Raw genomic sequence first — 12,466 nt, 5'->3', positions numbered from 1 at the left:
ATTTTAGTTCATTTTTACTTTGTTGTTATGTGTATTTTATTATTGAAATCTAAAGTCCTAACTTGCTCACTATGAAAAGGAACTAGGTAAAATATAAAGAGATGTATTTATTGTAGGGTTGTCTGAATATAAGATACTGAAGATAATTTAAGTAATTTATTACAAATATTTTTGTAAAATCAAACTTTGAAAGACTTTTGATTTATACATAATTCCATTTATCCCTGGTTAGCAGCACTGAAAGAAAATATTAAATTAAGCTTCTGATTTTGTACATTAATGAAAATATTAAGAAATAACTGACATGTCAACATTGTGGCCTGAATAGACCATAAAAATCAGAAATGTACACCCAAAGTAAACCCTCCTTCAATAGAAAAACAAACACAAAACATGTTTCTGATTTGTTTGTGTGTTTTTTTTATCACATACATTTGGCATTTATCATTACACTTGGTTTGTCACCAGAACAATTTGTTTCTCTTTATGAGATAAATGGTTATGAAAGATTTATTCAGAAAAATGTCACTCCTAATATTGCTTTAGGAAATACTGGCTGTATTGTTAAATTTGTGAAGGCACTGTATGATTAGTAGGGATGATGCAGTTGAATTAGCTCTTGTGTCTAAGAGTGCTTTCTCTCTCCACAGGGTGTGAGTGGGGCTTTGACAGTTCTAATGAGGGACGCAATCAAGCCCAACTTAATGCAGACCCTAGAGGTGGGTGGATGCAGTTCTCTGATTTTGTTTAGAAGAACAATATTGACTCTGTGTTCTGATTCAAAGAGCATTGTCTGTACCTGAAGTGTTTGAACATTTTAGCCAGAGTTTTATTCACTGCGGAAAAAGAGGTTTTAGCATAAGATTCCAGCGATTCTGTGGAGATCATGGATACTAATTAGTCTTAATTCCATGTAGATGTGTGGGCAGCTCTGCAAAATGTCCAGTAATTGGAAATGAAGAATAGTCTAAAAAATTGGACTTAACCATTTAAAGACATTGGGCAAAATAAATCTAAAAATGCATCTCTTCCTACTAAGTTTACATGTATTCTTTCTAAATAAGCTTTAGAGGTGTTTTTAGTATTTGTATGAAGTGCCTAAGGTCAGAGTTGAGGGAGAAGAGATCTTGTTTCCCTATCTAGCAGTTCTATAGATAGACATTAAATCATCAGTCCCTAAAAACCTCAGACAATTTGTTAAATTAAGTAATTTAGAGATTTTTGGGGGACAGAATTCCATATAATCCTCAGGCATATCAGAGTACTTTATTAGATGTACACTATTCCTTCCCAAAAAAACAGGTGTTTTAGGACGACCAGTAAGTCTAACTGGGGTGGGGTTTTCCAGAAGCAGAGTTGGATCATTGGATAATTTTTCCTTGTATCCTATCCAGATTGTACCATTGAGATGGTTATCAGTTTGCCTTGTCACATACATACATATATATATATATATGCCTTAATATTATCACACTTAAAATATTATTAATATTGTGTAGTTATCAGTAGTAACCCTATCAGGTAATTGTTATATTTTGAAACCAACCTGCAAGAATAAATTATTCAGTATAACTTAAATTTTAAAAATCTGCAAAAATGTTATACTTGAGTTAAGAAATTAATAAATGATATTTACCAGCATTGTTTCTTGTAAAACATGCTGTATTTATAAGATTTTACACTAAAGTACAGTAGACTGTTGTGGTGTGGTTGTTGATTTACTGAGCTCTCCTTCCCTGTAGGGAACACCAGTGTTTGTCCATGCTGGTCCTTTTGCCAATATTGCCCATGGCAACTCTTCCATCCTAGCTGATAAAATTGCCCTGAAGCTGGTTGGTCCAGAAGGATTTGTAGGTGAGTTCTTTTGAAGTCTGAACTGAGTAGATGTAAACAGCCCTTCTAGCATATTTCAGAAATGTCAAACAGCAGCGAATGGTTCTGATGTTGTAAACGACATAAACGGATTAAAGTTTTTTATTAATGTCTGCAGTACACCTGTGTATATTTTATGAATGTATTTTATAGTTTAGTAGTTCAACATGGAATGAATGGCCTTGTTGTGGAAGTCCATAGTGAACATCTTGTTCCTTAAGAAACCCTCTGTAGCGGTATGGCCTAAAAGCATTTCCTTTTTATTTTACAGTTAGTAAGTTGATGTCTGCTTTCTTAAAATCCTACCCTTTCGGTGTATCTGACGTCTGTTATTGCTTTCTCTCTTAGTTACTGAGGCAGGATTCGGAGCTGACATTGGGATGGAGAAGTTTTTCAACATCAAGTGTCGTTATTCAGGTCTGCGGCCACATGTTGTGGTCCTGGTGGCCACAGTTCGAGCTCTTAAGATGCATGGAGGAGGACCCACTGTAAGTCTTATATCCCATGTATGCTGCCACCTCTTGAGAATTAATGACATGCTTAAACAGGATATAATGTCTGTTTTCTTAATGTTATCTTACCTCTTTAAATGCCATTGAGCAGTAATTAAAGTATATGCTTTAGAGTGCATTTAGTTTGCTATGAGTCCCTCTGTTAAGTATGTGCTTAATTGCAAAGTCACAGATTGCCAGGAAGACAAGTAGCTCCACATTAAAGTTTTGTCAGATAAATTTGTTTCCACATATGTTACTGTACTTCATTTTCTTCATATCTTTAAAACAATCACAAAAGGACATTTGAGAGTAATAAGGATATGAAAATAGATTTAATCTTTCACTAGAAATTGTAGGCTGAGTACGCATCTTTCATCTGCTGTTTCAGGTCACAGCTGGTCTACCATTGCCAAAGGAGTATACGGAGGAGGTAATTTTGCAAAGCTGTGAATTGATATTTATTGTTATGTACTAGGCTTGGATCTGGCACTAGGATTTTTATTGCAAGCCCTGAGAAACAATGCCTGTCGGTTCTTTTTTAGGACATTAATGCATTGACAGAGGTATTTTATGTTACTTTTATACAAGCTAATACACTGGCTGGTTTATTTCTAAAATTTAATTCAAGCTGTATTGTAACTTTTGGAACACTCTATATTTAGGAATATTTATGTACATATTCTTAGACTCAAGACCATTTTTAAAATTAATAAAATAGTTTCATTTGTATTGATGGCCTCACTGACTCAAAGGTATCTTAGATAAATAGATAAATTCTATTCCTTTCTCTTTAAAAGCAAGGAGTCCAGATTAGGGCTGTCAATTTGAGTTCCCAGAGGCCTTCATGGTCTTCAGTTTTCCTTTTCAGCTTCATCTATCAGTTTGCTTAATTGAATAAATTTCTGGCATACAAAAGCTGCACATAATCAGATATAATACTGGCATAATCGAGATCTTTTAAAGTCAATGATTTAAAAGATGTATTTGATTCAGGGTACTGTAGCTATAAAACATTTACAGCCCAGGTTAGATGGGGGAGATTAATTATTTTATTGTAATAAATTGAGTAATTAGACCAGTTAAGCAATCAAAGTTTGAGGGGGGGGGGGAATCTGAAACTCTTATATGTGTGTTGTACAAGTGTGCCTTGTATAACAAAAGTACTTTTCAGACCTATATTTGTAAAATATAAAACCATATCCACAAGTGATATCCTATTCAAGTTCTGTTTACTAAAAAAATCTTAAAAGTATAGTTATTGTTAAAACATGCTAATTTATAACATTTATTGAGCTACATTTGTTTGCCAGTGATATCTGCTTCGAATTTTATTGAACTTCTGCATTGTTTGGCCAAAAGACACTCATGATACCTGATGCAGAATTCCATCATTTTTTCTGGGCAGAGCAATATCCAAGCCTCATCCCTGCTGTACTGTATATTGTGTGGAATGTGTTAGAGGTACTGAACAATCCCACATAACTGACATTAATGGGGCTGGGCTTCAAATCTGTCCAAACCTCATGAAATACCTGCTAGTCCTTCTGAAGCAGTAACTGCTACACAGCAGCCCAAGATGTTATTGGGTACAGTGTTCAGAATGTATTGGCCTTTGAATATAGTAAACATTTAATGTAAATGAACTACATAATTCTGGAAATTAACAGGTGTAAATTAGTGCAGGAGGTTAAAATGAATTAATGAATAACCCTGTTTCAAAGAAAGGTGCTAATATTTTCGGTTGTTACTAATTTGTGTTTGGAGTTATGGACAGATATATTTTTAAAAAGCTAGGTAATAATAATAATGTGCATTAAAATAACATTAAGCCAAATATTAATAATAAAATACACGGGAAAGGAATTTGACTAAATTGTTATTGATGCAGGAGTAATTAACCACACATTTTTCCCATCTCCAGAACCTGGAGCTCTTGGAGAAGGGGTGCAGTAACCTGTGGAAACAGATTGAGAATGCACAGGCCTTTGGGGTTCCTGTGGTAGTGGGTGTCAATGCTTTCAAGTGAGTAGTGTGTCCTTATGATCAGTAGACAGTTAATATATACCTTATTCACAGATGGTCATTTTATATACTGTAGTGTGTATTTTCTTTCAAAGGCGAAAAGTCTCTTGACACAGGTTCAGTATATTCTGACTAAAATGTCAAGAAAACTAGAACTCTTTCTGCTTTCTCTTATTTTTAAGATTGCATTGAGTGCTAAGGTTTCTAATGTTTACCTCTGATATTGGGACCATAACCTTTATCGATTATAACAACACTTGGCTGTTGAGTATAACCATAAGTTGTACTGATATCACGTATACTGTCTTATCAGTAGAAAGGTCTAACCGTAAGGTGTTACTAAGGTTATTGTTAATTCTGAATAGTTAAGTGTGGCATTCCAGGGAACAGGATTCTTATAATGTTTCGATGTTGAAGCTACAGTACTTATAGACCATCTTACTACAAAGTCCATGCTGTCATTCCTGCAACTTTCAGAATGCATTTAAGCTTTTCTGTTCCATCACTATTGCTTCAGAGTACATACAAGATGGCAACAGAGAGAGAAGGAAAAACACTACCCACTGATAGCCAAGGTTCCAGTCCAGAGCATTGAAAATATTTTGGCTTGTGCTCTTTAGCTCGTGGGAATTTGGAAGCGCAGGTTTGTAGTGGGCAGTAACAGAGCACCGTGTTGCTTCTTTCTGTTTCTTGAGCTCTGCTTTTGAAACCATCCTCCCTCTCTCTTGAGCCGTACCCAAAGGGTTTGTAATCTTTTCCTTTTGATTTCAGAAGTCGGTAAATGAGGTAGACTAGGGGACAAGCCCTTTGTTACTCCCTATGCAGGACTAAAGCAGAGTGTCTTGTGTGAATGCAGGACAGACACAGGTGCTGAGCTGGACCTGGTATGCCGTTTGGCTAAAGAAGCAGGGGCCTTTGATGCTGTAAGGTGCTCTCACTGGGCCGAGGGAGGCAGTGGGGCTGTGGCTCTTGGTGAGGCAGTGCGGAGAGCAGCAGAGGCACCCAGCCAATTCAAATTCCTCTATGATGTTGAGGTAAAGACGGTAGTATATGAGAAACATACCTTTAACATGTTGCTAGACTGGTTATATTCGATTTATATTGTTTGTATTCCTTCAGTAATGTATAAGTTCTTTTCTTGCATTTGAACTATAATCTTAGCTTGAATTTTCCAAATATAAACAACTATGGATTACATGTTTCTTGCTTCTTAGTTTGAATTATGCATTTGCATTACAGTAACTACCGAGAAACAACCTTTTTACTGTATGACTGTGAAGGTTGACAAATTGAAGCTAACCCTTTCCTTTTGGTGAAGTTCTAAATGAAGCAGAAATATGTAATTGTTAAATGTTTCTAGTAATATAAACTATTTAATTTTTAACTGAAGATAAAAAAAATGCCCATAAGCCTGTACTTCTTACACTATAGTGAAGAGTACCATGGAAATTTGATGATTTAATTTATTATTCATAAGTAGAATAAGTAGAAATACAAATTTTGCTATCTCTTCTGCCTATTCAGTGTAAAACATGAATCAGTTTTGTATATATTGTGACATTAGTGGGTGTTAAATTGTGTAGCTCACACATTTACAAACCTGTTGTAAACCCTTCAACGGGATGATGTTCTTGCATTAATACTGCCTAGCATTTTTGGAGTGGAAAAGTGTCATTTATTATATAGTTTTCACGGTAATTGTAGCAGTAGTATGCATCAAACACCAGTTGCTAATAGAAACATGAAGGGTTTTTGTGTATTATTTCATATTTGTGGAGGAATGTAATGGATTATGAACTTTAAACCCACAGCTGCCAATTGTTGACAAAATCCGAATTATCGCACAAAAGATCTATGGTGCTGATGACATTGAACTTCTCCCAGAGGCTCAACATAAAGTTGAGGTTTACACCAAACAGGTGAGGATGCTCTGGCTTTTGATGGAACCCAAGTTCTGTATAGAACAGAGGCACACAAATTCATTCACAGGCAAGAGCTGAATTCTAATTCAGAAAGCTAAAATGCTGAAGTCTGTTTGTGAAAGGTAATAAATTTGATGGTCTCAGGTTAATTCTTAGCTGCATAGAATGAAGTGCAGATATATGTATATTGAATTTGAAAATGAAACGTGGGTGAGTAAAGGGCCTGTTTATTTATCCAATATAAGGATCACAGCATGAAAACAGCCTTGTCATGACAACCACTGGTGCAAAACTCTTAAGTAAAATCAATTTTAATTTTAGCTGTGCAGATTTTAAACCTAAAAAGGAATCGCCTGTCACACTAATTCCTGTTTCGATATTTTTCTGAAGGGATTTGGGAATCTGCCTATCTGTATGGCAAAGACTCACTTGTCTCTCTCCCATGACCCAGAGAAGAAAGGAGTGCCCACTGGGTTTATTCTGCCCATCCGAGACATCAGGGCTAGTGTGGGCGCAGGGTTCCTCTATCCATTAGTTGGCACGGTAAGGACTCTGAAGAGAAATGAGTGGTACCAGTTTTACCTGTTAGTTGATTTCTTGTACGTCCTGTGCATCTTTCCAGTTTTGTCCGTTTTATTAATGCAAAATTAAATTTTATTAATCCAAACTGTACATTTTGGTTAGGTCTGTACAGTGCTCTGCCTTCACAGGAAAAAGTGTGTTGTAACATGGACAGGTAACATCTCTTTTCGCCAACATTCATCCTTGATATCTTTTTGCACAACATTTTTTTTGCTGGAGATGTCAGTCAGATTGTAACATAACCTTTTGCAGGAACAGCCATTGATTTCATGCACTCAGCACACGAAACTCATGCACAGAATTGTGCAACAGGAGCAAGCAGATGTAGTAAACCAGAACCTGAGAAGTCTAGTCCAGCAAATACTGTATTTAGGTCTCTATATTTGCATCTCATAAATAACTAAGGAAATGTTAAATGGGTCCAGTCAAACCAATAATTAGATCAGTTATGTAAGACAGTGTCACCTGGGGTTGAAACATGCAGTGACAGCTGTCACTGGGACCGGAGTTGTGCACAACTGCAGTATAACTTTGTAGGAAGTGTATTCATCATTAAATAGACAGTTTTTCACTTTTTATTGAATAATCTAAATTTGAGAGTTTTTCCAAAGTTATTGGTTCTTTATCACCTTAGGCATTAGGGGAAGAAATGCTTCTGCGTCACACTGCAGTTATCAAATCACCTCTCATTGATTCAGTCATAGCCCATCAGTTGTCCAGCTGTATTTTTAACTCTCAAGCAAATTCTAAAAAAACAAAAACGATTCTTAAAATTAAGCACTTCACCAGTACCCAGTCAGAGACAATGGAACCCAGTTAACATACAGAAAACGGTGAGAAAAGTAGAAGTGAAATTAGGTGTTAATTTTATTGGCTTATAAAGGCACCTTTGTCTTAGTTATTCTAGTTTGGTGTAGAGTTCTGATGTTTTCACACTGTTTGAGACTGCTAAGTCAATTCAAACCCCTCTGTGAGCTGCCTCACAGCTGTAAGATTTATTTGAAATTGTTATTGCTTGTGGACTCTTTAGCCCTGGTTATCAAAAGATGGTGTTAAAGGAGCAAAAAAAAATCTTGTTCAAAGCATTCCTAGATCTGGGTGAATAATCTTTTTAGAAGTTCATTGCAGTTGGTACTGATGAAGCAGTTGATTCAGATTCATTGTTATAAATGTCAGGAAAGTGCTGAAATGTGTTAATTAAGAGAGAAGTTAAAATGGCATTGCGAAATTTAACATTAGGAAGATCTTATAAAGAGAGCAAAAGTAGGTTATGAGATGGCACTGCATGGGAATGTGCTTGAGAAGTTTTGGCCTTTATTAAAACTTATTTTAGCATTTTTCCCATCTGCTTTCATATCAACCCTCCACATTTTCACTTCTCACCCACAGGGAGCCAAAGGCAGCACTTTTTGCTCTTCCATGAGCTTAAAAATAATACAAGTGAAAATGTTTGGAACATCTGTGTTGTTACAATGTTACATTTTTTCAGTACTCAGTGAAAAAAGTATGTCATTTTCATGTGCAGACAACTGTTACATTTGTAAAAACTGAAGTTAATGATTGTTTGTTTTCTTTGGTCAAATTGTCATTTAATCTCTTCTGTCCCCTCACCAAAAGAACAACAATTGAATGAAAATTGTCTTTGATGGTGAGATCAAAAGGATTAAAGGAATAGAAAATTTAAAATCTGGGTCCTGTCTTAAATGAATTTTGACCTCTTTTGGCTAAAATAAGGTCATTAAAGAAAGACGTTTCAGAGTGGCACACAACATCTTGCCTTAAAGACGTTGCAGTGAAAGAGGAATAAAAGTAGTGTCGATGAGTTATTTGTAAGACTTAACTATTACACTGGACAGTAATTTAAGGAAAATATTAATACTTCTGCAGAGCATTCTTATTAAAACACAGAAGATATTGCCTCTGCTTTGCTTCTGTGGAAGCTGCTGATTGTCAATATTTTTTCTTTTGCTTCACACAAGATGAGTACTATGCCAGGGTTACCTACTCGACCATGTTTCTACGATATTGATCTGGATCCTGAAACGGAGCAGGTGAATGGCCTGTTCTAAAATTACAGTATGCCATGGCAGGTAAGTAAGGTTTTAAAAAATGCTCTTTTATTGCTGATTGCTTTCTTGGGATTATTATATGTCAGGATGTAATAATGATTTACACCACCTACTTCCAGAATAACAGTAAATGTATGTTTATGTAAGTGTATAACACACCCTACTGTCTTTCACCATTTGATCATTATTGTGGAAAGCTAATTTTATGCTGATGATAAACTATTTGCTTTGCATTTTTGCTAGTCTGCCTCTGACTCAGACTCAGACCTCAGTCTGCCTTCCTTATTTTGTTTTATTTTCCTTTGTAGAGCAGAGGTCTTTTTGAGTCGACAGATTTCTAATGAACCACAAAAGAGTAATTCCTGAGTCATGATTATGGAGCCAAAGCTTGATGTCAACACTGTTTAAGGTTTTGTTGTTTTTTTTCACCTGCCGATCGTTACTTCTGAACTTCACTGAGGGACGGTGGGGGAAATCAATGATTTAAGTGTTTAAGTGTTCAAAACTATTTTCCTTTTTACATTATTAAACCATTACATCCAAAACTGTGATACCCAAAATCAGAAACGGTGGATGGATTAAAATACGTAAGCACCTTTATAAGAGAATTTGCTCTTAATTATAATTTTGTGGTTTGTCTTCCAAAGCATTTTTTCCCCGTTTTATCTGCTTTTTTTAACATCTTCAGTGAGATCAATTAATGTCATTGAATAAAAATTTAAAAAAACATGGTGATAGTAGAATGGCATTTAGGCATGAGACATGCAAAAGTTCATTTACTTGAATTTGTTGTCCCTAACAACTAGCAAGATAAACATATCTTTGGGTGTGTAGTTTTTTTTATTAAGGTTAACATACTGTAAGATCATTTTTACTGCTGCCTACATCTGGTATGGGAATCGAATTAGAAAATATAACTGTGGATTTGTTTCATTTCACATTTGTCTGTCATGTCTGTTATTAATTTAAAAAAACTCAAATGTTTATCACATACATGATCAGGTCGGCAGTAGTATTTTGTACTGTACAATTTTTGATAACTGAGTTTAAGTTTTGGAATGTATTTTACACAGATATGAAATCTGATCTTCTGTCTCTCATGCTACTGTATTTATAATTCTTAAACTGGAATTTCTAAAGAGCAATTCTTGCCATGAAGTAAGAAGTGTTTACGCAGTAGATATCTGAGCTTACTCCAGGCTGGCCTAAAATTTCTGCCCACCGGCACAGAGAAGGTTCCTTCATTGCCATTTCTTCTTGCAATGAAATCGGCTTAATTTTTAACAGTGTTAAGATCTTAATTAAAATGATGCCTAATTGTTCTGTTTTGGAGGATTGCATATCTGTTGTTTTGCCTTTTAACGTACCATTCAAGATTAATTGGCTACACTTTTAACTGGACAGTTTGTCTGCTAGGGCACTCTAAAAGCCATTTTTGAAAACTATGATAAAAACAATTGTTACTTTTTGATCTGTGTTGAAATATCTTTTGGGTTCTGTTTTTTTGATTTTGGACTGTGATAAACTGATTAAAGTCTATTTGAAGTTATTACAAAATAAAATGCTTCAGAGTTTTGATTTAAGCGTAACACTGGGAGAACAAGTGGGCCATGTAAAGGCTTTTTTTGCTTATACATTGAGTGGGCTTCATGGCATTTCAAATTAACTGACCTCTGTGTGACATCCCTAAATTGTGTGAAACAATCTGAAGTTCTCCTTGGACCCAAATATTCCCTTTGATACAGTTAAGTGTGTTTCAAAATTTGCAGTGAATTATGCAAGGCTTGTTCAAAAAGCAAAGGCAATGAATAAACCAAGTGACCTGGTATCATATCTTGATTCTACCCGTTCACTATTCAGTTCCAGTGTTCAGCAACATGTGCTGTTCTGTTATTGCCATTTTAATACTGTACCATCCAGATGTTTTTAGTCATTATTGCAAATAGACTTTCACCAACCTGAAAACTTTGACTTTGGAGACCATCTTTCAAGGATACAAAGAGATGTAAAATACAATGAGCAAGACTGAATTAACAAATTGATATTTGATTTCACAAGGTCCAGTCTAAAATGGTGCTGAAGTTAATGAAAGATGCAGCATGCTGTAAAAATGTTTTTAGGACCTCCATCTCATTTTAATCATGATGTTACTGCAGTCTGACAGTTTTTTTTCTTTACTGGTGGACAGTCAAATGTAGTTTTGTTCCATAACAGATGGCTGAGGTGCTAGGTTGCATTTTTATTTAAATACATCTTTTCTTATCTTAACAGACCATTTGAGTTGCTATGGCACCAAGCTTAGGTAGTTTTTTTTCAATCTTAATCCTGGATACTCACTGTGTCTAGTAGTTTTTATTCCAAATGAGAAAATGTTTATTTCATTTAACTCTCTGTGGCTCTTACTGGGAATTTGGTAACAACGTTTGTATTTCACATTACTAGGTTTTAATAATGTATTGTGCACTTTTATCATTTTGCCTTTTTTATTTTGATCAATATTGTCTTTTAACGTCTACAGATGTGCAGGAACAGATGTGAATCCGGGTCCAATTAATTGTAACTTTTTCTAATTGTGATTTGGGTGCTTTAGATGCAATTTTGTTCAAATAATAAACCATCCCAAAGTGGTGGGTGTAAAAAAAGTGAGTAGTAAGTGTCAAGACATGCTGAATATAAATGTGTATATGATTGCCAAATAAAGTATACACAGTGGAAGCTCTCAGAAACTGTTTTCTATTTTTTGTTGGAATAAACATCTAAAAAACCCACATACACTTAAAAACCCTGACATGTTCTAAAGCTTCACATGAAAACGCCAACATATACTCGAAAAATCCACAGCTTACCACCTCCACCTCTGATGCACACAGGCCTCTGCTTCATTTTAATTTGCTTTTATTAAGTCTTTAATAAGACTAAAACCAAAGATGAAAGAAAATCACATCTATCTAAAAACAGAGAAACTTATCTTTAGACCAGAAATATGTTCACATTCTCCCTCCTCACAAACTAACAAAGGTTTGTTTTTGTGATTCAGCGATTTGGAAATGATTAGGCCTGACTCTTATGTCATTAGTTTTTTAATTAAGAAATTGTTACTTTCTTAATGGAATTGAATTAAATACAAACATTTACTCTGTAAAGAAGTTGTAGACCAGTAGTTTCTTTAGATGTAGTCCTTGTCATTAAAGGGGAACTACAGTCCCAATTTCTCAGATCGGTTATTAAATCTCAGTAACAAAATACATTAATTGATGAAATAGAAACATTTTACAAATTTCAAATTAAGAACAAAATCGGGAACTCTGTGAAAGTACTGTAAGTTGCCATGTTGGCGCAAAGACCTGGTCTTGGGCGAGAGCGAGAGTTTCCACAAATTGTGACATGATATAGCCCTTCCTGCTCGCTAGTCACTGTAATGACTAATGTAATGGGAAGTAGGAGTGAAGCTGAAGTTGAGAGCAATATTTCTATTAGATTAAAAGAAATTCACAAGCCTGCTTGT

The 12,466-nt window shown here is 35.2% G+C and overlaps 1 protein-coding gene across 4 annotated transcripts in view; it reads left to right on the top strand.

Annotated features, from left to right (window-relative positions):
- Positions 1-11,687, top strand: part of mthfd1a (methylenetetrahydrofolate dehydrogenase (NADP+ dependent) 1a, methenyltetrahydrofolate cyclohydrolase, formyltetrahydrofolate synthetase) — a 34,133-nt gene extending 22,446 nt beyond the window's left edge. For 2 of the 4 annotated variants that reach the window (XM_088648536.1, XM_088648534.1), the window contains exons 19-28: positions 651-719; positions 1,743-1,854; positions 2,221-2,360; positions 2,755-2,796; positions 4,288-4,388; positions 5,245-5,422; positions 6,200-6,307; positions 6,701-6,853; positions 8,872-8,982; positions 9,270-11,687. In XM_088648536.1, coding sequence (XP_088504662.1) covers positions 651-719; positions 1,743-1,854; positions 2,221-2,360; positions 2,755-2,796; positions 4,288-4,388; positions 5,245-5,422; positions 6,200-6,307; positions 6,701-6,853; positions 8,872-8,961 — 993 coding nt within the window. In that variant the 3' untranslated portion in view covers positions 8,962-8,982; positions 9,270-11,687. The remainder of the gene's footprint in view (positions 1-650; positions 720-1,742; positions 1,855-2,220; positions 2,361-2,754; positions 2,797-4,287; positions 4,389-5,244; positions 5,423-6,199; positions 6,308-6,700; positions 6,854-8,871; positions 8,983-9,269) is intronic. The other 2 variants (XR_015941682.1, XM_088648535.1) reach the window with 2 other exon arrangements.
- Positions 11,688-12,466: the final 779 nt, after the last annotated feature.

Source organism: Lepisosteus platostomus, chromosome 10 (assembly GCF_059453375.1).
Source record: "Lepisosteus platostomus isolate fLepPlt1 chromosome 10, fLepPlt1.hap1, whole genome shotgun sequence".
Lineage (NCBI taxonomy): Eukaryota > Metazoa > Chordata > Actinopteri > Semionotiformes > Lepisosteidae > Lepisosteus > Lepisosteus platostomus.
This window is presented reverse-complemented; position numbering and strand designations above follow the sequence as displayed.